At 42.1% G+C, this 24,254-nt stretch overlaps 1 protein-coding gene across 7 annotated transcripts in view; it reads left to right on the top strand.

Moving 5' to 3' along the window:
- Positions 1-24,254, top strand: part of PTPRM (protein tyrosine phosphatase receptor type M) — a 661,882-nt gene that overhangs the window by 500,027 nt on the left and 137,601 nt on the right. For all 7 annotated transcript variants that reach the window (XM_006044986.4, XM_044934694.2, XM_025273106.3 and 4 more), the window contains 2 exons: positions 18,932-19,083; positions 23,864-23,938. In XM_006044986.4, coding sequence (XP_006045048.1) covers positions 18,932-19,083; positions 23,864-23,938 — 227 coding nt within the window. The remainder of the gene's footprint in view (positions 1-18,931; positions 19,084-23,863; positions 23,939-24,254) is intronic.

The raw sequence follows: 24,254 nt of genomic DNA, 5'->3' as shown, positions 1-24,254 counted from the left end.
TCTGAAGATCATTGATGTCTCTAATACCTAATTGCACTTTGGATGATAGTGAGTGAAAGTCACTCAGTCATGTCCAACTCTTCCAGACCCCATGGACTATACAGTCTGTGAAATTCTCCAGACCAGAATACTGGAGTGGGTAGCCTTTCCCTTCTCAAGGGGATCTTCCCCACCCAGGAATCAAACCCAGGTCTCTCGAACTGCAGTCAGATTCTTTACCAGCTGAGCCACCAAGGAAGTCCAATTGCACTTTGGATGATATGTAAGCATTGATGTACTGATGGATGCTGCATCTTCTTTATAATCACTACTAGAACCATCCAAATGAGGGCAGTTTGTTCATCAAATACTGCATGACGCTCTTAGGAGATAAGATCCCAATGAGCAAAGTTACAGTAATCAAGTGAAATAATAGTTGAGTGATTGCCTTGAAAAATAGGGACATGTTGCTTAACCTGAACTTGAACTCTCTTTCTTCTGTGCATCCCTCCAGAGCTGCCGCTGATTAGAGAGGGTGTTTATTGTGCAAGCTACAGTTAGAGGGACTCGTAATAGAAGAGGAGGGTAGGAGTAGACTTGAAGAAGAGCACTACTGAAATGACGGTCCAGAGTGTAATCCATCTGCCTGTGCTGTCTGCTGCTGTGTAGAGTCTATATCGAGCACGCTTCATCACTGCTCTCATCACTTCCGTGCTGGTCTTTTGTGCCCATCTATCTTGGCAACTTTGAGTTTCTTAGACATGAGAACTGACTTCTTCACCTGTATCCCAAGCTGCTCGCACATGATTGGGCTCACAGAGAGTGCTTATGAGCTGCTGAATAAATAGATATTAGAAAAGAGCAAAAGATGTCTTTTATGGATTCTTAAATACCCAAGAAGAGCCGAGTTATTTGAAGTAGCAATCAGCTTCTAGAAATGGATCTGTCTTGTTTTCCCCTTAACTGTTGAGTCCTTCCCAAGCATCAGGGACTGCACTTCACTTGTTATTCTCACTTAATCCTCAGAAGCACCCTACAAGTAGGTGTTTGCTCTCCCCACGTGGGGAGACCCAGACTTCAGAAATGTTCTGTGTCTTTCATATAGAAACCCAGAACTGGCAAACTGTGTGTGGGGTGGGGGAGGGGAGGAAGGAGTAGGGAGTGGGGTGTGGATGTCGTGTCCTCTGGTTGCTGCTATTTAGTTGGTGAAATGAGAGGCATTCGCCTGACAGAAGAGAGGGAGAGACTCGTGGAGGTTTGAAGCAATGAGAGAGAATTCCCTGGTGGCTCAGATGGTAAAGAATCTGCCTGCAAGAAAGAACCAGCAAACGCCAGTTCGATCCCTGGATCAGGAAGATTCACTGGAGAAGGGAATGGCAACCCACTCCAGTATTCTTGCCTCGAGAATCCAGTGGACAGAGGAACCTGGCGGGCTACAATCCATTGGGTCGCAAAGAGTCGGACACAACTGAGCAACTAACTCTTCCATGCTTTCACTTTCAATCCCTATAGTAGTTTTCTCTGCTCAGCATAACTTTTCTTGTCTAAGTATTACATCTCAACTTCTCAGCTTCACCTCCAAAGCCTTCCACAGAATGACTCCAGACCTTCACTATGTATGTAGAGAGCTCAAACCCAATGTGTTTGGTTAAAAGTTGGTTGACTAATTATAAACTCTGAAATGCATAGCCATATGATAGTAATTATAAGAATTAATGATTGTATTTTGTCAGAATGAAATGTTAAGGGAGCTTCAAGTCAGTGGCCTAGAGATGCTGGGTAGAAATTCAACCCATCTTTCCAGGAGATGTTTTAGCAAATAGTTGTCCAGGCTCTCCATCTTCATATGAGCCCCAAATATCGCAGAGAATTTTCGCATAGTTTTTGTAGGTCTCTACCTCCTCAGCAGATGAAATCCTAAGCATTCTCCCTATGACCCAAGGAGCAAGACCCTTCATGGTAGAACATTCCTTTGCACACAACCCCAAATCACAGCATTGAGAAAGAAATATGTGTGTGACTGAGGATGATTTGGACTGTTTTTGCTATTCCCCCCACCTCCAAGGGGTTTTCCAGGTGGTGCAGAGGTAAAGAATCCACCTGCCAATGCAGGAGACCCAGGTTCAATCCCTGGGTGCAGATCTTCTGGTGAAGGAAATGGCAACCCATTCCAGTATTCTTGCCTGGAAAATCCCATTAACACAGGAGCCTGGCGGGCTCCATACAGTACTTGGGGTCTCAGAGAGTCAAAGAGTTGGACACAACTTAGCAACTGAGCACAGCAGGGCACCACCCCCAGGAGGTCTTCACTGTTCCAACTGCTCATGACAGTACCCCTCACAATACCAGTTGTGATTTACGTCAACTGCCATATAAGTCTGTGTCATGCCATTTCATGGGGAGGTAGGTGATCTGTAAATTAAACAAAGCCACGAATCTCTTCTGTGTGTATAATCTATGAAAGGGAAGCTTTCAAATACCTCCCACCCTGTCTCTTCCCCCTTAACTCTTTGAAGTGTGTGAGGCACACCATAGCACAACACAGATAGGTCACTATGTTTGAATTAGTTGGGGGTGGGAAGGGGATGGCCATCTTTCTCTTTGCTTCAGAAATCAAAAGAATATGCAGTACCTGCCGGGTACGTCTCCCCTGAAAGTTGCCAGCAGTATTCACTAGACAGCTCCTGGATAAGCAGATGGCTTCTTTAATGATTAAACCCAATTTTTCTAAAATGCTAATTTGTTAGAGAAGGATAATTTGAAAGTCTGTCATACTTTGCCGAAGAATGTCTTTCATGTCTGTGTTATTTGCTCCTACGAATCATACAGCCGTCACCTGAGCTGGCTCAGTTTCTCGCTTTTTATTTAAATCACGTGACTCTTCAATCACAAGAAAAGGGGAAAGACGGTTAATGAGGAAAAGGAGAACTGCCTTTCAGGATGAGTGCTCAGTTAAAAGGAAGGCTATCTTTCTGTTTGCAGAAATCAACCTCTTTGTTACTTCTGAACTCAGCCTTCAGAACAGTCACTTCAGAGGCTTCATATGGCAGATGCATCTCAATTCATTTTTCTAAGAATTTCCACAGAAACACAGAAAAAACCCAGTTGTCCCCATGAAAGTTAGTTCTGACTCTGAGCTTGTCAAGCTGGAGGTCTTGGTCAGAATGGTTTGGAATAAATGAAGTAAAGGACTGGAGACCTGGCTTTTGCTCTGCTCACCTAGCCTTTCACAGGTGTGTCTTCATTCATAACGTGGACTCCCCTGTTCTGCCCGCCCTCGTTTGTTTGTTGAATGAGCCCTTCGTCCTGTGGAATCGCCCATGATCTGAGCTTGGCTGACGCGTTCTCAGCCTGTCATCTAGGCTGCCCTCTCATCAGCCGTGCTTCCTGTGATCTGGGCGAGAGCGGGAACTGAATCGGCTCCTTGTTTTGGTTGGAACTGCTCACGGTCACGCTGCATGGAAAAGTACGCAGCACTCAGATTGATTACTGGGTGCTGTTTTTGCCAACCTGATCCATCCATTATAAAGTTCCACCTCAGCCTTTCACTTAATGGTTTTTTAAGTTACTGATGATGATTGCCTAGATCTATTATTTTTTAAGGGGTTTCAAAATGGTGACATCCTAATTCCATCACTGCATCCATATTTATTAAATGCTGTCTTGGCTCAAATGTTTGGTTATCTTGAAATATATTTCCTATAGGAAACTTGAGATAAACATTTAATTCATTCCCTCTATTTTCCAGTTTCAGAATGAATTGGTATCATAACAAGTAGTACCATTATGGGCTGAGGGATTTTAACATATTTAATGTGTTTGAACACTTTATAGTAACTAGTGTTTGCATGTTCGGAGCATCTCCTCTTTGGCCAGGAGGATCCCCTTCAGGTTGTCTCTCGTGTCCTTTCAACATGACTCCAGAAATCTTTGTGAGTTCCCATGTTGTCTGGTCCAACAGGATGGTCTCAACTCATCTAGTGCATTGTCTGCCCTGTGAAAATGGACATTTCCCCAAGAAACCTTAGGGTTTTTCAGTAGGTGATGGCGTTTAGACAACACAATCTGGCTACAGGGGTGCTCGGTGAATCTGGTTTCTTCTAGACCTGTGTCAGCTGCTTTCACCACCTTCTTGAAAGTTGTTGTCTGCTTATCTTTATGCAGAACCTGAGAAGCCTAGCATCTAACCCATCCCCTTTGTCTCTGTCACTAAGAAGAGAAAGAGCACTGCATATAATAAAGTAATCTCAGAGTAAGAAGTGCCCTAAAACCATCATGGAAATAATCATAAACTTCTATATACCCAAGCACACCATAAACAAAACTTTAAAACAAGCTACAGATTAGAATAAAATATTATTAATATTTATATATTGAAGTACTAGTGGCCTAACTATAAAAAAAAAATCTAGACATCAATAAGAAAAGACAAACTGAAATGTAAAAATGGATATGAAATATACATAGGCAACTTACAGAATATCAATGTATGGCTAAGTGACATTTGAAAATATATTCAACCTTACATGTAATCAGGTACATGCAGATCTGTACAACATGAGATGCCATTGTTTTACCCATCAAATTGGCAAACGTTTTTGACTGAAATCAAGCGTTTGTGAGTACGTGGGGAAACACAACTTGGTTAAATATGATAGTTTAGTACAACTTTTGTATTCCTTTGGAGAATTCATTTTAATTTTGAAAAAAATTCCAGTTTCACATCATACCCCCATATACACATACCTAATAAAGAAATAATATATAAAAGCCAGATTATTTCCTTTTCACATCTCTCATAACAAGTAAGAACCTTTCCCTACCAATGTACCAAAGTACTAAAACAAAGTAGTTAGCCTTACCTTGTTCTATAAAAAAGAGAAACTTAATTCAAAACCGGGAGTTGGTGATGGACAGGGAGGCCTGGCGTGTTGCAATTCATGGGGTTGCAAAGAGTCAGACACGACTGAGAGACTGAACTGAACTGAACTGAATTAAAAATCAGATGAAAAATGTTTTAAGAATGACTTTTATATTTTTCCATTAGGAAAATGATTGTTTTCAATAAAGTGACCATTGTTTAGAATCAGTTAATAAGAAAAGATAGACCTGAATTGGGAAGAGTGGTTGGTATATAAATTGATGTTTAGAAAGGTCAGATGACTAGTCAGCTGACCATTGTTGTTGTTTCTTAGTCTTTCAGTCCTCTCTGACTCTTTGCAACCCCATGGACTGTAGCCTGCCAGGCTGCTCTATTGGTGGGATTCTCCAAGCAAGAATCTGGAGTAGGTACCCATTTCCTGACCCAGGGATCAAACCCCCATCTCCTATATTGGCAGGCAGGTTCTTTACCCCTGAGCTACCTGCACAGTCCCAGCTGACCATAGTAATGCCTGTAAGTGATGAAACAGTAAAGCTGGTGCTTCTCAAACAGTTGCTCTTTGTTGTTGTGTTCTGTGCAGGTTGCTAGAGCCCCTAAAGGATCAGGCTGTATTTACCCCTGAATAAATTAACCAGCAGCTATATTTTATCTATATTATATTTATTTTTTATATTTATATTATATTATATTTATTTAACTTTGAATAGAATTATTTTGTGGAAAATGTTCATCCTGCATGTTTATGAACTTCTTGGATACTTAGCTCTGCGTCTCCAAGAGGTCACCTGGCTTTTATGATAAAGTCCCTGCTTAATTCAGATACAGAACACACAATTTTCTTGTTTATTGGACTTCAGTTTCCCTGCGCGCAGACACCAATGGCTTGCTCTGTTTTTATTAGACAAGCACTCTGATTTTTTAGTGAGCTTAACAAACTTCTTCAAGAGGAAACTGGAGGTGCTATTCTGATATGACACACATTAAAAATTCCTCTTTCTCACTCTTATTTATAGTCTGATGGAGGATAAACAGTATACCAATTTAGTCTTGCGGAAGAGTGACATTTTTGAAAGCATTAAATTTCAAGATAATGTGCACACACGGAATTCAGCAACATTAGCCAACTGAGCAGGGACCGGCTCGCACTAATGCCACGCTATTCCCATTTTGCTCTGTTGTGGGCTGTACCCGCTTCCTGTTTTCTGTGCTATTGCTGGTCCCTGTCCCCCTGGATTCATATGGCCCTGATGTGAGAAATAAAACTAAACAAAAATATTACTAAGGATGACAGATACTACATCTATTATTTTTACTGCTGACTTTTTTTTAATGTTTCAGAATCTTCAGCTGGTCTGGGAAATTACTGTAGATGCTTGTATGAGCTGTGAGTTACTCCCAAGTGGAAGATGTATGTCAGAAGAGCAGAGTGTGTGTGTGCCTGTGGATGTGTCTCTGTGTGTGTGTTGGTCCTCTCTGAAGCCTCTTTTCAGAGGAGGCAGCTGAAACTGTCATCAAACAGTTACAAAACAGGAGCTCTCATGCTCCAGGCCAGATAGAGAGTGGGGGGTGGGAGTGTAGGGAAAAGTTGGGCTCACAGGGAATTTCTGTTTGGTCAGAAAAGTAACCAGGGAAGTGGGGAAGAAACCCGAGCAGATAGGAAGAATGGAGAGTGATCATTAAGTGTATTTCAGGTTTTACCCAATGGTTTTTCCTTCTGGGCTGTTATAGGGATAATGTTAAGTTCAAGTTAGCCCAAAGCAAGAGTTGTGGGAGTTTTTTCAGTTCCTCTTTATCACTTAGAAAAATTCAAGGAAAACATCTTCATCCATGTTATATGTTTTCAAGCTGCTACATTTGCCAAGGGTCCTTTCCATTCTTAACACGAACTAGAAGCTAGAGGATTTTGCCATGGGCAGTACGTGTCAGTTCCGAGTACTGACCCAGGACCTTCAGGTTCATTAGATGTGCATCAGAGTCAGAGTCTCTCTTAATCTCTCCCTCTCACACACAGTTATGTTCATCCTATATTTCTATAATTAGGAAATAATATGTTGAATCAGATAACTGGAATTTGACAGAAAACAACAAAATTCTATAAAGCAATTATCCTTCAATTAAAAAATGAATTTAAAAACAAGCAACCAAAAAAAAAAAAAAAAAAAACATGACCCCAACGTGCACGGTAGCATTATTTACAATTGGCAAGATAGAGAAGCAGTGTAAGTGTCCATCAACAGATGAATGGAGAAAGAAAATGTGGTGTATAAACACATGCATATACAGACATACAGCTGTGTATATATTATGGAATACTGCTCAGCCATTAAAAATGAAATCTTGCCATTTGAAACATCATGGATTGATTTGGAGGGTGTTACGCTAAATGAAATAAGTCAGGCAGAGGATAAATACTGTATGACATTACTTATAAGTGGATCTAAAAAATACAACAAACTAGTGAATATAACAAAAAAGAAATAGATTCTGATACAGAGAAAAGCAGTTACCAGTGGGGAGAGGCAAGATAAGGGTAGGGGATTAAGAGATACTAACCACAGTGTATAAAATAAATAAGCTGCAAGGATACCTTATACAGCACAGGGAATATAGCCAATATTTTACAATAACTATAAATGGAGCATAATCTTTAAAAATTGTGAACTGCTATGTTGTATACCTGAAACATATAATACTGTAAATCAACCATACCTCAATAAAAAATTTTTTAAAGAAAAAAAAAAGAACAAATATAGACAAGTATAAGTTGAGTATGTTTTTTTTTTTCTTAATTGCCTTTGATCGACAGATCTTAGCTGACAGTAGAACCTGATTTCTAGTGGAAGACAAGTCTTTAGATTTCTAGTGGAAGACAGCTCTTTATTTTATGTTATTATTTTTTGGCTGCACCACACAGCATGTGGGATCCTAGTTCCCCAACCAGGGATCGAACCCATGCCCCCAGCATTGCAAGCATGGAGTCTTAACAACTGGATCACCAGGGAAGTCCCCTAGAAATATTTGTCCTAGTACAGTTCTAGGACAGGATATACAGCAAGCAAAAGAATTAAAAGCCTCGCCCTCATACAGTGGACACTAACATTTGCTGAGAAACACAGTAAAATACCTGTTGGCTGAGCATAAAAATGATGGCTCCCTAACCATATCCAGATAATGCTTTCCAATCAGAGGTTCCTTTGAAATTCAAGGGGGTGGACAAGTTTTATCAAACACTCTACTGTTAAAAAGCTTTGGGTATTTGGACTCCCTCCAGAAAATAGCAGATTCCATTCCTAATTCTGTTAATGCCAAAAATAAAACACAGGGTATTGGAATTATTTTGTCCCCACGTGTTTGTTCAACATATGAGTCTGTGAATTTTCTCACAATAAACAATACATTCCTAGTACCTTTTTAATTGTAATTTGTGATAATTGACATCATCAGAGTCCTATGAAAGATATACATGATTTTTGAAGTGATTCTAGATTGTAATACATGTAATTTCAACTTCTTTTAAATGAAAGTCAACCTTTTCCAAATTTTTCTTTTACAACTTCTAAGTTTGAGAAAGGCTAATTTTTCATCATGTTTGTAGAATATGACTCATTATTTGAGCCTTTTCACCATGAAATGCTTATGGTTATGTGTGTGTACGTGTGGACAGATAACCTAACAGCTACTTGCCTAAGAGGTCGACTGAATTTGTTCCTCTTTCCTGGCCTGTGTCCCTTGCAGACACCCTGACCAGTCAGTGGAGCAGTCTAGGTCATCTTTGCCACGGGATGACCCAAAACAAAGCTGTAGTCTTAAGTGATAGGTTAATGAAATCATGAACTCAGATCATGAACTCCTTATTGCCAAATTCAGACTTAAATTGAAGAAAGTAGGGAAATCCACTAGACCATTCAGATATGACCTAAAGCAAATCCCTTATGATTATACATTGGAAGTGACAAATAGATTCAAGGATTAGATCTGATAGACAGAGTGCCTGAGAACTATGGATGGAGGTTCGTGACACTGTACAGGAGGCAGTGATCAAGACCATCCCCAAGAAAAAGAAATGAAAAAAAGGCAAAATGGTTGTCTGAGGAGGCCTTACAAATAGCTGTGAAAAGGGGAAGCAAAAGACAAAGGAGAAAAGGAAAGATACACCCATTTGAATGCAGAGTTCCAGAGAAACGCAAGGAGAGATAAGAAAGCCTTCCTCAGTGATTAATGCAAAGAAATGGAGGGAAATGATAGAATGGAAAAGACTAGAGATCTCTTCAAGAAAACTAGAGCTACCAAGGGAACATTTCATACAAAGATGGGCACAATAAAAGACAGAAATGACATGGACCTAACAGAGGCAGAAGATATTAAGAAGAGGTGGCAAGAATACACAGAAGAACTATACAAAAAAGATCTTCATGTCCCAGATAATCACGATGGTGTGATCACTCACCTAGAGCCAGACATCCTGGAATATGAAGTCAAGTGGGCCTTAGGAAGCATCACTATAGACAAAGCTAGTGGAAGTAGTGGAATTCCAGGTGAGCTATTTCAAATTCTGAAAGATGATGCTGTGAAAGTGCTGCCCTCAATATGCCAGCAAATTTGGAACACTCAGCAGTGGCCACAGGACTGGAAAAGGTCAGTTTTCATTCCAGTCCCAAAGAAAGGCAATGCCAAAGAATGCTCAAACTACCACACAATTGCACTCATCTTACACTCTGGCAAAGTAATGCTCAAAATTCTCCAAGCCAGGCTTCAACAATATGTGAACCGTGAACTTCCAGATGTTCAAGCTGGATTTAGAAAAGGCAGAGGAACCAGAGATCAAATTGTCAACATCCACTGGATCATCAAAAAAGCAAGAGAGTTCCAGAAAAACATCTATTTCTGCTTTATTGACTATGCCAAAGCCTTTAACTGTGTGGATCACAACAAACTATGGAAAATTCTTCAAGAGATGGAAATACAAGACCACCTGCCTCCTGAGAAATCTGTATGCAGGTCAAGAAGCAACAGTTAGAACTGGACATGGAACAACAGACTGGTTCCATATCGGGAAAGGAGTACATCAAGGCTGTATGTTGTCACCCTGCTTATTTAACTTATATGCAGAGTACATCATGTGAAATACCAGGCTGGATGAAGCACAAGCTGGAATCAAGATTGCCAGGAGAAATATCAGTAACCTCAGATACGCAGATGACACCACACTTATGGCAGAAAGCGAAGAACTTAAGAGCCTCTTGATGAAAATGAAAGAGGAGAGTGAAAAAGTTGGCTTAAAACTCAACATTCAGAAAACTAAGATCATGGCATGTGGTCCCATCACTTCATGGCAAATAGATGGGAAACAGTGGAAACAGTGACTGACTTTATTCTTCTGGGCTCCAGAATCACTGCAGATTCTGCAATGACTGCAGCCATGAAATTAAAAGACGCTTGATCCTTGGAAGAAAAATTATGACCAACCTAGAGAGCATGTCAAAAAGCAGAGACATTACTTTGCCAACAGTCTGTCTCGTCAAAGCTATAGTTTTTCCAGTAGTCATGTATGGATGTGAAAGTTGGACTATAAAGAAAGCTGAGTGCCAAAGAATTGATGCTTTTAAACTGTGGTATTGGAGAAGACTCTTGAGAGTCCCTTGGACTGCAAGGAGATCCAACCAGTGCATCCTAAAGGAGATCAACCCTGAGTATTCATTGGAAGGACTGGTGCTAAAGCTGAAACTCCAATACTTAGGCCACCTGATGCGAAGAACTGACTGCTTTGAAAAGACCCTGATGCTGGGAAAGATTGAAGGGGGAGGAGAAGGGGACAACAAAGGATAAGATGGTTGGATGGCATCACCAACTCAACGGACATGAGTTTGAGTAGGCTCCAGGAGTTGGTGATGGACAGGGAGGCCTAGCGTGCTGTGATTCATGGGGTCACAAAAAGTCGGACACTACTGAGCAACTGAACTGAACTGAACTAATGAAATCAGTCCCCACTTCTCAGTTGCTGGGGAGGAAAGCCATGTCTAAGGCCCTCTCCCAGTCTGCCAGCAGCCACAGCAGCCTATCAGGTCATCTCATCACAACGTCAAGAGGTGAACTCTGAAAAAGACCTAACCAAGATCCAAAGGCTGACTTGTCTCAACGTGAAACTCTTTTCTTTGTGATTGACACAGGCCATGTGTACTAGTCAGTGAGAACTGGAAGGCAGCTGGGTGGATGATGAGCATCTACAAGACATGGGTGCAGTGGTTTCTCAGGGGATGATGCAGTGAGCAGCCTTGTTAGAAGAACAATCCAGGGACTTCCCTGACTATCCTGTGGTTAAGACTTTGCTTTCCAGTGCAGGGGACACGGATTCAATCCCTGGTTGGGGAACTAAGATCCCACATGCCTCGCAGCCAAAAAACCAAAATACAAAACAGAAACAATATTGTAACAAATTCAATAAAGAATTCAAAAATAGTCCACATCAAAAAAAAAAAAATCTTTAAAAAAGAACGCTCTTACCTTGGTTGACAGCTGCAAATCCTAGCTGGTAAAGAAAACCAGCCTTTATTTTCTGTGTCTGAATTTAAGCAACCAATAAAGTTCACTTAGTGATGCCATTAAGTCTTATGAAGATGGTTTTATCTCAATGCAGGAAACTATGCCAGAGGTCTCAAGTCGTCTGGCTGTGTGGTTGTGGGCAACTTACCACCATGCCTCAATTTCCCTCTCTCTAAGACTGGGATAATAACAGCAATTTCCTCACTGGTTGTTGTGAGAACTAAGAGGTAACGCATGTAACATCTCTGATTTATCTCAAGTCCTACAGAACTTTTGGTAATTGTTACCCTCATTGTTTTTCTATCAGCTATTGTAGTGATGGTACTTTTGCATTGAAAATATTGATATTTAAAACATAGGACCATTTGTTTCCTTTTCCTTAACATTTTACCTTTAAAAACAATATCATCTGATAGCCCTCACAGATCCATCTTTGAGGTGACAGCTCCCTATTCATTGAGGTTTATTCAGCTGAATCCGGGCAATTTGGTATAATGTATGCATTCTTTGACTCAACCAATATCTATTTCTTCCCTACTGTGAGGAAAAATTAAATACTTCTTCTCCGTTCCAGCCTCTGCCCCCATCCTTAATTAAGTCGAAGCACACACTTAATTGTAGAATCCAGAACCAGAAAGCCTTTTGCCTTTCCCTTCTTATGTCTATATGCGATCTGCAAATCCTCAAGTTTTGCCTGCCCTGTAGAGTTTCAAATGACAGATCATTTTAAAATGAAGACGCCTTTTTTATAACCAAGCATTGACCTTCAGGTCAGTGTTACCAATTTTTGTCTGTCACAGTCTCTGTTGGTGTAACCCAACATGGCAGGGCCTCTAATAGAGATGGACAAGTCAGGCTCGTTGGAGAATCATGTCCTATAACCCTGAGTTGCAATTAACCATGGGTGAGACTTAGGTCTGAACTGAAGTTGACCTTTGTATTCCTTCCCCTTCAATCTGCTCCCATCCTGATCCTCTGAGAAACGCCACTCAGTTCAGGTTCGGGGGGAAAGGAGGAGAAGGAAGAGTTATTTCTGTTTTTCCCCCACCCGTGCTACACTTGGGTCTCCTAACTGGTGGCCATTGTCCTGCTACTCTTCTCCCATAGGACACGACGCTGAAGACATCGTTCTTCACCATGTTCTCTTTACCGACTCTGATTCATGCCTGTCACATAGTTAATAACTTGCCAAGGATTTCTCTTCCCTTTCCCTTGCCCTTGTTTCTTGTTTTTATTTTTATGCCAGGAAAGAAATATAAGAGAAATATTTGAATAGAATATTCATGAAGGGCCATCCTTTTCATTTGACTTCATCCCACATTTCTTTCCTTCTCTTTTGTTCTAGTTGGGAAATTTAGGGCTATAACTATGTTTTTCCTCCCTTTTAATTTTTTCCCAAGCAGTATTGTAGGGTTTTTTGTTTTTTGGTTTTTTTTTTTTTACATTCCCTCCCTTTTATTTTATTTTTTATTTTATTATTATTATTATTTTACTTTACAATATTGTATTGGTTTTGCCATATATCAACATGAATCTGCCACGGGTGTACACGTGTTCCCCATCCTGAACCCCCCTCCCACCTCCCTCCCCATACCATCCCTCTGGGTCATCCCAGTGCACCAGCCCCAAGCTTCCTGTATCCTGCATCGAACCTGGACTGGTGATTCGTTTCTTATATGATATTATACATGTTTTAATGCCATTCTCCCAAATTATCCCCCCTCTCCGTTTCCCACTGAATCCAAAAGACTGTTCTATACATCTGTGTCTCTTTTGCTGTCTCGCATACAGGGTTTTTTGATAGAATTTATTTTTTAGAGCAGTTTTAAGTTTACAGCAAAACCAAGCATAAAGTATAGTGAACCTTTTCAGATTGGTCTCTTTCACTTGGTAATATGCTTTTGCTTCTTTTGTTTTCCATCTATTCTTGAGTGTTGTCTTCTTATCCATTAGAGCCTTTAGCCTATAACTCATAGTTATTTTAAATTCCCAGTCTGATAATTCCACCATCCCTGCCATATGAGCCTTATCCCAATGGTTCCTCTGTCTCTAAACTGTGTTGTTTGCCTTTTAGTCTGCCTTGTAATTTTTTTTTACTGATGTCCAGACTTGATGTACCAGGGAAAAGGGATATCTGCAAATAGGTCTTTAGTCACATGATAGTAAGGTATTGGAGAGGCAAGGAGACCCACAATTGGGTCTCAACCTTTTAGTGAATTTGTGTCCTGAGCTGTGACCTTCACAGGCACTTCAGTAGCCCCCTCCTTGGATGGACAGGATGACTGGAAGGGGCTGGGTTTGGATAACTTTCCTTCCCCTAGATTGGTTAGGGCTCTGATAAAATCACAACAGGTTAGCCTCTAGGAAAATAATATTCTTGAGGGCAACTATTTTAAAAAGCATAGAATGCTTTGAACATATTTCAAGTTGGCTACTTTCCTCCTCCTGCTGATGAAAGCCAGAGGTGATTTTTTTTTCCTCCAATCTTTACTTTGAGAACCAGGTAGGGCTCCTGAGGATAAAATTCAAAAAGGTGTGAGGTCCCCATTAAGTCTGGACCCTGCTGGAGTTCTTAAGTCTCAGACTGATCCACACTGAGCCTCCAGTAATTCAATTACAGTTTGGGTTTTTCTGCCTCAGTGCTGTCTCACATAGATTTCTGCTCATGCGTTTCTGCTCTGGTGAGTTGTGATTCTCCATATCCGCATGTTTGTAATTCGAGGGACAGTCATTTGCCCTGTGACATCAATTATCTTACAAGTTAAGTCAAACAATTGTCTGTTCAGCTCTTTTACTTGTTTTTAGGACAGAGCAATGACCTCCAAGCTCCTTCATACCCAACAAGAAACCGAAGTCTTCTCCTTAATTTTTTATGCTCCATTGACGGCTATAAGAACATTTTGTTGTTGTTGTTGTTAGTAAGGTCTTTGAGATTCATGCAATCCAAATTTAGAGATTGGAGGTTTAAATATTTCAGACAAACCATTTCTTTAAAATCAAAATGGAAAATAAATTTACCTGTGTCTTTAGATAAGATCGCAAAGAAAAATTGCCTCCACTTTAGGAGTTTTCCTGCACAAAACACTATTTCATTAAGTTCACAATGTTTTTCTGACAGTTTTAAAAGTTTTCACTTGAGGAGAAAAAAAAACAAAAACAGATCTGAAACACAAAGTCCAAAAGAGAAATAGAGAAAAAAAGAAAGAGAATAAATTTCAATTTATCCAGTCATTCCCAACCCTCAATTCTAAATCTAACCTTCCTCAACCATCTTAATTATGGAATACAGCATTTAATTGTATATGAGGAAAAACCAAAAATCCCAAGCAATGACTCATAATCTCTGTGACCAAGCAAGCTACTTTTGATTAGTAGGTTGTAGATAAACTCTTTTCTAATGCTTTGCTATGACAATTGTTAATTCAACTACTTTTTTTTTGTTAATTCCTACTTTTTACAGTGCATAATATTTAGTCATGAGGTGATGGAGTATTCACACCTGAATGCAATTTGGTGAAAATTATAATGTAACTTGTGTGGAAATGTAAATTAATGAAATACTTTGTTAGACAAAGCACATTGTTCTAGAATGAGTACCTTTGGGGTCAAGAGAGGTACTCTTGGGGTGTGATTCCAGCTCCTCCACAATTTGGACAGTTTAACTTCTTGAGACTCAGCTTCATCTATAAAATGAGAAGTAAGAATAGCTCTTACCAGGTTGAAAAAAGTGAAAGTCAGAGTGTTAGTTGCTCAGTCATGTCCTGCTCTTTGCGATCTCATGGACTTTAGCTTGCCAGGCTCCTCTGTCCATGAAATTCTCCAGGCAAGAATACTGGAGTGGGTTGCCATTTCCTACTCCAGGGGATCTTCCCGACCCAGGGATCGAACCCAGGTCTCCCACATTGCAGGCAGATTATTTACCGTTACTAGAATTAAATGCAGAGAAAGCAATGGCACCCCACTCCAGTACTCTTGCCTGGAAAATCCCATGGACGGAGGAGCCTGGTAGGCTGCAGTCCATGGGGTCGCTAGAGTCGGACATGACTGAGCGACTTCACTTTCACTTTTCACTTTCATGCATTGGAGAAGGAAATGGCAACCCACTCCAGTGTTCTTGCCTGGAGAATCCCAGGGACGGGGAAGCCTGGTGGGCTGCCGTCTATGGGGTCACACAGAGTCAGACACGACTGAAGCGACTTAGCAGCAGCAGCAGAATTAAATGAGAGAACGCTTGCAGAGCAGTGCCACACAGTAGCTGTGCATTATATGGCGGTTTCCACGCTCTTCCTTTCCAACACAATTAAGTTCCTAAGTGTATATTAGTGGAGAGCAGAAGTGTCCAAAAACATGCTTTCTTTGGACCACATAGTCGTTTTAATTTTTTAATTTGAATTATTTGACAATACTTAAAATTCAATTCCTATAAAATCTGAATTTGGGGTTTCTCCTGATTTACAACGTCTGGGCCCTCTATGGGGCATCCAGCCTCTGGAGCTGAGTGGCTGTCTCCCCTTCCACTTCTCCAGCACCCCCTCTTTATCGTCTTAGACCTGTTTCACTCCCTTGTGAGGCCTGCCTGGCTCCCAGTGACATCTGTGTCTGTGGTCAAATGGTGAGGTTAATGCAGGAAGGCTTGCTGAGGACGTGGGAGGAGGGTTTTAACAATTCACAGGCACAGAGTGTATGGTTAACGGACATGAGCTTAAAGCAGTGAGTCTCCAGGCTGGACCTCTGCTTGGTTTGAGTAGGTTCTCACCAGTGCTTAATGGCCTTCTTTTGTGCTTCAGGAAGATCAGCAGTGGGGTGTGTAGCGCGACCTCACTGAAGTTAGTTCACACACGGGGAGGTAAGAAAGAAGATCTTTCTGGTACAAGCTTGGCTTTTATTGTTGCACACACACCCCCTCCACCACCTCATCTCACCAGGGGTAAGAAGCACTTTCACTGCCATCTCCTAGCCTGAAAGGATTAGAGAAACACAAGAGAAGACAGAGAGGGAGAGAGATCTGGCAAACTTGACCGTGTCTCTCTTCATAGGCAGAACAGAAGAGAATATCGAGGCAATTATCTGCATAAATCAGCCCGAAGCACGTTAAAGAAATTCCAGCAAAAAGGGGACGTTTATGCCTGAATAATGGCGCTAATTATCTCTGGCGTCCACTTTAGCGCTGCTGGGGAAACCTGGCTTAAGAGTGCTTTTCCAGTGAGATGGCAGACTCGGAGGTGGAGAGAAATCGTGTTGTCATAACTGCAGCTGTGGACCTGGACTCAGTGCTGCCTCTGCCCAGAACACCTGTTGAGAATATCCAAGCCCGAATTCTGCCTCTCAGACTCACGTGATGGTCTGGAGAAAAGGGGGGCCCTGGGGAAGACGAACAGGTTCGGTAAGCTGGCACCTAGAGGAACCATGCCGCTTACCCTGCAAAATCTTTACAGCTTTTTACTGTAAACACATCATCTCAAAAAATTTTTTTGAAATATAGTTGACTTACCATGCTTGTTAGTTTCAGGTGTACAGCAAAATGATTCAGTTTTATATATATATAGATATGAAGATATGAATATACATATTCTTTTTTAGATTTTTTCCATTATAGGTTATTATAAGATACTGACTATAGTTCCATGTGCTATATAGTGGGTCCTTGTTGGATATCTGTTTTATATATAATAGTGTGTATATGTAAATCTCAAACTTCTAACTTATCCCTCCCACCTTCCCTTTGATAACCGTAAGTTTGTTTTCTATATCTGTAAGTCTATGTCTGTCCTACAAATAAGTTCATTTCTATCATTTATATATTCCATGTATAAACTACCCCCTGGACTGTACCCCACCAAGCTCCTCTGTCCATGGAATTCTCCAGGCAAGAATACTGGACTGGGTTGCCATCCCCTTCTCCAGGGGATCTTCCTGACCCAGGGAGCGAATGCAGGTGTCTCACATAGCAGGCATAGTCTACACCATCTGAGCCACCAGGAAATCCCCATATCAGCGATATCATGTGATATTTGTCTTTCTCTGACTGATTTCACTGGTATGATAATCTCTACATCCACCTATGTTGCTGCAAATGACATTATCTTATTCTTTTTTATGGCTGAGTAATATTCAGATATTGTGTGTGGTGGGAGGAGTTCCCTGGTGACTCAGATGGTAAAGAATCCACCTCCAATGCAGGAGACCCAGGTTTCAATCCCTGAGTTGGGAAGATCCCCTGGAGAAGGAAATAGCAACCCACTCCAGTATTCTTGCCTGTGATTATGTATTTCTATTTATCCATTCATCTGTCAATGGACATTTAGGTTGCCTCCATGTCCTGGCTGTTGTGAATAGTGCTGCTATAAATATTGGGGTGTATGTATCTTTTAGAATTAGAATGCATACATCAGCTATATGCCCAGGAGTGGGATTGCTGGATCATATGGTAGCTCTATTTAGATTTTTGAGGAGACTCCATACCATTTTCCACAGTAGCTACACCAATTTATATTCCCATCTTTACAACTTTAACGTTGTCATAGAAGTTATAGATCATTTTCATTTTTCTGTTTAAAAATGTATCTTTTTTTCACAACAACTTTTAGCAATAAAAAAGGGGCAACTTATTAATGTTCTGCCTTCTAAGTATGAATCAAAAGATTATTATAACTACAGGCAAGAAAGCATTTGGATTATGTGGCATTTGGAAATGAAAATAAAGGTTATCCATATGGTCTGATGTTGTCAATGCCTCACACTGCATTAGTAATCACCGAATATGGGGGTGATTTTGATTATGCGGCTCATTTTAAATTGTGCCATGTCCTGGGTCAGTCAGAGTCAAGATGATTTACTGGAAATAGCTGCTGCTTCCTTGTGTAAATGCTGCTAAGTGCTTAAGCAGAATTAGAATATTTAGGACATCGTACTTTTGGTTTTACGGTGCTACGGTCTTCTTAAAGCTTCTCGCTTTATACCTTCTTAAGCATCACTAATTCTATTCTTGTCTGTCCTGGATGCATCAAAAACCTCCAGTAGTAAGAGCTATAAAGTGTGTTTTATGCATGTATGTGAATGTCAGTTTCCCTTTGGTTTTATAGCTTTTGTCCTGGTCTCTGTAACTTAAAAGATTATGAGCTTCTGGTGGTTAATGAGAATGATTCAAAGGCCAAGGTTTAACCTTTGTCTCCCAAAGACCTGGAGCTCTCCCTGCCTTCCAAGGCCTTTTTGCATCTTGTTCACCGAGGGGCTGGGGGAAGCCCGGGGATTCATTCTTCTGCAGACCTGCAGGAAAGCCAACAACTTGCCTTTTCTTCTTATCCTTCTGCCCTGCTGACCAGCATTGCTGGAGAACCACTCTGGGTTCATTTGGGGTTAGGTCCAATGTCACAGCCATCTGAGGGTCAGAGGGCTGTGTCCCATGCAGGGTCCTGGCAGCCTCCTCCTTTCATGCATGCACTCCAGCGTGAACACCATTGGTTCCAATCGTCGGTCAGGGCACTTGGTCCATCCTTGCGTGTGTCTACATAACAAACTCTCTGTCCCAAGGAAACTGGCCCAGAAGCGGAAGGAGACAATGAGCAGCACACGGCAGGAGATGACGGTGATGGTGAGCTCCATGGACAAGAGCTATGCCGAGCAGGGCACCAGCTGCGACGAGGCCTTCTCCTTCATGGACACACACAACCTCAACGGGAGATGTGAGTGGGCACCCTTCCCACCTTCGGGGCACCTCTGGGGTCCGGGGGTTAGGAAACAAAATCTCCCTAGACAATCCTTAGTCTCTGTTGATTTCGCCAGTCCCTTCAGATGATGCTGGACACATCCCCATGTGCCACGGCGGCTTAGGAACGATGCTGCGGGAGCGGGGAATGGGACCAGGTCAGAGCACAGGCAACCACGGCCACGTGTCTGTAAAGACCTGAGAGCTCTGACACCAAGGCGGCCCTCCCCGCCCACAGAAGCACCTGCTTCCCACCCTCCCTGCTGTTCTCAGCTCCTGTTTGTGAGCAAGCCAGGTGTGGAACCACACGGGGGAAGCCTGTTATAAAACAGCTCACTAAATGGCAGTAACAAGCTAATTGTTTATTTGTTTAGCTGACACGTTCTGCCTTTATTACAGGGCTATTAGTGGCAATTAATAAGTTAAACTGTATTTCCACTTCAGAAGGCTTACGTCTCACACCAGGTGGGTAAAGGGAGCCCAGCTAACACCTTCCCGTGCTACCACCTGCCATCCAGGTACAGGGCACTATTTTAGGAAGCTAACAATTACACGGATTGCTGGAAATACAGAAAGTATTTCTGGCCTCATCCCCCAGTGATCTTTTTGGGGACCTAGATAAATCCACAAGCTGTGCCTGATGATGTGGTTCCCAGCCCTGCTGGGTTCAATGTCAGAGGTCTCCTCGCTTCATGAAATTCATGCCCAAAGGCTGCTGCTGACCCTAGCTGCATTAAATCAGGATGCTGGACAACAACGGGATGGATTAAAGGGAGCTGTCACCAACAGTAATAAAAATAAAGGCGGGGCTTGGCACAGACCCTCAGCCTCTGCTGGAAGAGGGCTGGTCCCAGTGCAGTGCTCACGCCTGTCCTGACCACCCTCCTGGGGTGTTCTGATCAGCATCTCCGCCAGCGCCCTCCCCACATCACACACAATGTGGTTTCTTCTTCTCCGTCTCCTCCCACACCTGCCTTTCTCCGCCACATTCAACAAAGCTTCATAGAAAGGCCTGCTTTTTTCTTTCCACAGTGGCTACGCTTGTCCACCTTGTGCCAGGTAGAGGTCCTACATTTATTTATCCACGTGCAACCCCCACTCTCTGGCATGGGACTTCAGCACACGCCGCTCTCACCTGGGCGGGTGGGACGCACTCCTCATCCGTGGTCACTGTCCTTTGCCCTTTTGTGTTATTTTCAGTGTAGGTGGCAGAATCTGGGGTACTTGAGTGAAAGTGAAGTCGCTCAGTCGTGTCCAACTCTTAGCGACCCCATGGACTGCAGCCTACCAGGCTCCTCCATCCATGGGATTTTCCAGGCAAGAGTACTGGAGTGGGGTGCCATTGCCTTCTCTGCTGGGGTACTTAGGTTTACCACAAATTCCTTCCTTAGGTTTACCACAAATTCCTTCCTTTTTTGGAGACTTTTCTCTGCTTTTTTGTAGCAAATACTATCTTTTTCATTTCGAAAGTATGTAATGCATTTCACTGCCAAAATAAAGCAACTGAGGATGCATTTGTTGGATGGGAGGGTTGAGGGGAGAAGTCCTTCCCACTACAGACAAGATAAGAATTTGTGTTGGGGGGTGACAGAAGATGAGATGGTTAGATGACATCTCAATGGACTCAATGGATATGAGTTTGAGCGAGCTCCAGGAGATAGTGAAGGACAGGGAAGCCTGGCGTGCTGTATTCCATGGGGTTGCAAAGAGTCAGATAGGACTGAACGACTGAACAAGTTATTTCTTGAACATCGGTGTGGAGGGACCGTTCAGATACACGTCCTCTCTTTCCAGGATCACCTGTTTATGTTCCAAATCTTCTGTGTCATGGTGAAATTGCTCACAAATAAATTTACCTGGGCTTACCTACCCAAAGAGCAGAAACCTACGTTAAGAGTTTCTAGGCTTTGGAAGTTTGAGCAATAGAAGGTATTTGCCTCTGGGTAGGATATTTAGTTTGGCATTGCCTTTTTTAAAAATGAATGTATCTGTGGGAATCCAAAACTGCTCCTACTGAGAGGGCTGCTGCAGACTTGGGGGCAGCTTGGGGCTTGCTGGCCATGAGGAATTACTTGTTTCTCCCATCAGTGCAGCCAATGAAGGAGATACAGGAAGAAGCTTTCTTTCCCACTCTCTGAGCAATGGGTGGGTCTCATGGAATCCCATCCACAGGGACCCTAATGGTAAACTCCGTCATCACCACATTCTCTTAACGCCTTTAACGTGTGCTATGCGTGCATGTGTGCTATGTCGCTTCAGTCCAACTCTTGGCGACTCCATGGTCTGTAGCCCGCCAGGCTTCTTAGTCCATTGAATTCTCCAGGCAAGAATACTGGAGTGGGTTGCCATTCCCTTCTCCAGGGGATCTTCTCCACCAAGGGATCAAACCAGTGTCTCCTGTGGCTCCAGCATTGCAGGCAGATTTTTTACCACTGAGCCACCGGGGAAGCCCAATGCCTTTATCGTATGAGAACAATTACTGGAGGAGGAAACTTTCAGGAAATGTACTCATTGGACCACTAGACTTCTAGCCTTAAACCACTGCAAGCCTGGGCATGTTTGAGATCTTTCAGGGTTGGGAGGTGAGTACCTTTTAAGAATGAGACAGTGAGAAAACTGAGGTTGGAGAATTTAAAAAATAAGTCTGAGCACATTTATAACAGTGTGGAATAATCTGTCCACCAAAGCAAACAGGAGATGTGCAGAAAGCAAGGGGGAGGTAGTTATGGAGAGTGGGGGTGGGTTTAATCTTTATACAAAAAAGTTTCTAAATACATTTTTTAAAGGTGAAAATAGACATAGTTATTTTGTATCTGCACATTGTATTTTGCACATTTTTACGAAACAAATACAAATGTCAGCAGGTAACAGGCATTTTACTTCCTGACCCTGGCATGTTACTCAGGGTTTTTTGTCCTTATTTTTATCAGTCACTCTTTTTTTTTCCTGGAGATTTACCATAAATATACATCATAAATGTGACACTTCTCTATTTTAGCAAAATATAAATGACAGGCAGCCTAGGTTCCAGTTCTGTCATTTACTAATTCGGTGCTTTAAAAACATAAACACAGGAAAAACCATTGTCTGAAAGGGAACTACTCCAAGAGAATGAAAACATATCAGCGTGTCATCAGAATAAAGATAAGATGCAGTCACCACAGGGACTTGGTTGGTAGTGGCCCATTTAACACCTGTGTAAGCGGCATTAAGGGATTCCCCAATGGCTCAGCAGGTAAAGAAACTGCCTACCAATGCAGAAGATGTGGGTTCAGTCCCTGGGTGGGGAAGATCCCCTGGAGTAGGAAATGGCAACCCACTCCAGTATTCTCGCCTGAAAAATCCCATGGACAGGGGAACCTGGCAGGCTACATACAGTCCATGGGGTCACAAGAGTCAGACATGCCTGAGCACACACACAAGTGGTATTAATTAGTGTCCTGATCAGGATGTCAGCATCAAATAAGCCATGTAACTACATTGGAGGAATTAAAGTTTAGACTTATATCAACCAGCCTGTGCACTTAAGCACATTCAAATCATTTATCCTTATGCTTTAATGAAATTAAAGTGTTTTTAACGCACTAATCAATTAAGATGTTGAAGAGAGTTAAACTACTTTAAAAATAGGAAATATCCACTTTCAATGGGATCAGATAAATTGGATGGGATTGGCTTTACCTCTTAATAACAGTGGAAAGAGAAAGTGTAAATAGTTAAAGCTTGAGTGTTTCAGAGGAAGATTTCAAAGGAAAATAAGCAGGTTTTTAAGGATTTAAGGCCTAATAGGACAATGTGTAGGCATGCAGCTTTCATGTTAAAAATAACACATATGGAACATCTTTATTTTTCATAAAATACAATACTGTGAAATGTTGTCTCAGTGTCCACAATAGGAGAAAGATGAGGATTTAGAAAATTACAAAAACATTGACATTTGGAATATTCTCCAAAAGCCATGTGTAGACACATTCTCATCCTCTTAGTTGTAAATAATCAGCTGAGCATTTGGTAAAATTCTACAAGCAAAGTGAAAAAGTGTTCATTGCTTGAGTTCTGTCCGACTCTCTGTGACCCCATGGACTGTAGCCCACCAGGCTCCTCTGTCCATGGAATTCTCCAGGCAAGAATACTGAAGTGGGTTGCCATTCTCTTCATCAGGGGATCTTTCCAACCCAGGGATCCAACCTCATTCTCCTGCATTGCAGGTGGATCCTTTACCAGTGTGAGCCACTAGGGAAACCCCCTACAAGCAAAGGCTAGGAGTCAAAAGGGAGAGTAATGAATTTCTGCATCCAGAAAGGGGCTGTGGTTGTGGGTATTTTCCTTCATTTGTGGGGTCAGAAAATCTTTTAAGTGATGAAAGGGTACGTGTCCTCTAAAGTAAGTGTCCCCAACCTCCAGGATGATGCTCTGAGGTGGAGCTGATGTAATAATAATAGAAATGAAGTGCACAACAAATCCAATGTGCTTGAATCATCCCCAAACCATCCCTCCCACCCCCAGTCCATGATAGAATTACCTTTCACAAAACCAGTCCCCGGGGCCAAAAAGATTGGGGACCGCTGCTCTAAAGCACAAGTAACTCCGCAGAGCAGGTGGAGAGGGACAATATCCATCACAGAGACACAGGTGAACTTCTGATGTTTCTGTGGTCCACAGTCCACCCAGCCCGGTTTCCCCATGCATGACCTCAGGGCCGTATTTTCAGGTATTGCCTCTCTGCCCCCGCTGACACGCCTCTCTCTCATTTACAGCTGTGTCTTCACCATCGTCCTTCACCATGAAAACCAACACCCTGAGCACATCGGTGCCCAACTCCTATTACCCAGGTAACAGATCTTTCCGCTGTTGCATCTCTTCATCACCCCGAGCACTCAGAGTCACCCAGGGCTCACTTTGCTGCCCAAGATGCTTGAGGAGCTAGTACTATGTTTGATGTGCTGTAACCCGATGCTTTCTGTGGCTTCTACGGGAAGACTGGGAGGGGGGGCCTTTCATCAATCATTCACTGTTCTCTCTCTTTTTACTTTCTCTGCATTGACCTGCTTACGGTGTATGACAGACCCATTTGTGCCAACTGCAATTTTAGGTGAGAACATTTCCGTTTGTCACAGTTCATTACAGGAGTAATTTCGGAAGTCAGTG

Source organism: Bubalus bubalis, chromosome 22, assembly GCF_019923935.1.
Source record: "Bubalus bubalis isolate 160015118507 breed Murrah chromosome 22, NDDB_SH_1, whole genome shotgun sequence".
Classification (NCBI taxonomy): Eukaryota; Metazoa; Chordata; class Mammalia; order Artiodactyla; family Bovidae; genus Bubalus; species Bubalus bubalis.
Note: the sequence above shows the minus strand (reverse complement) of the source record. Positions and strands in the feature narration are given on the sequence as shown.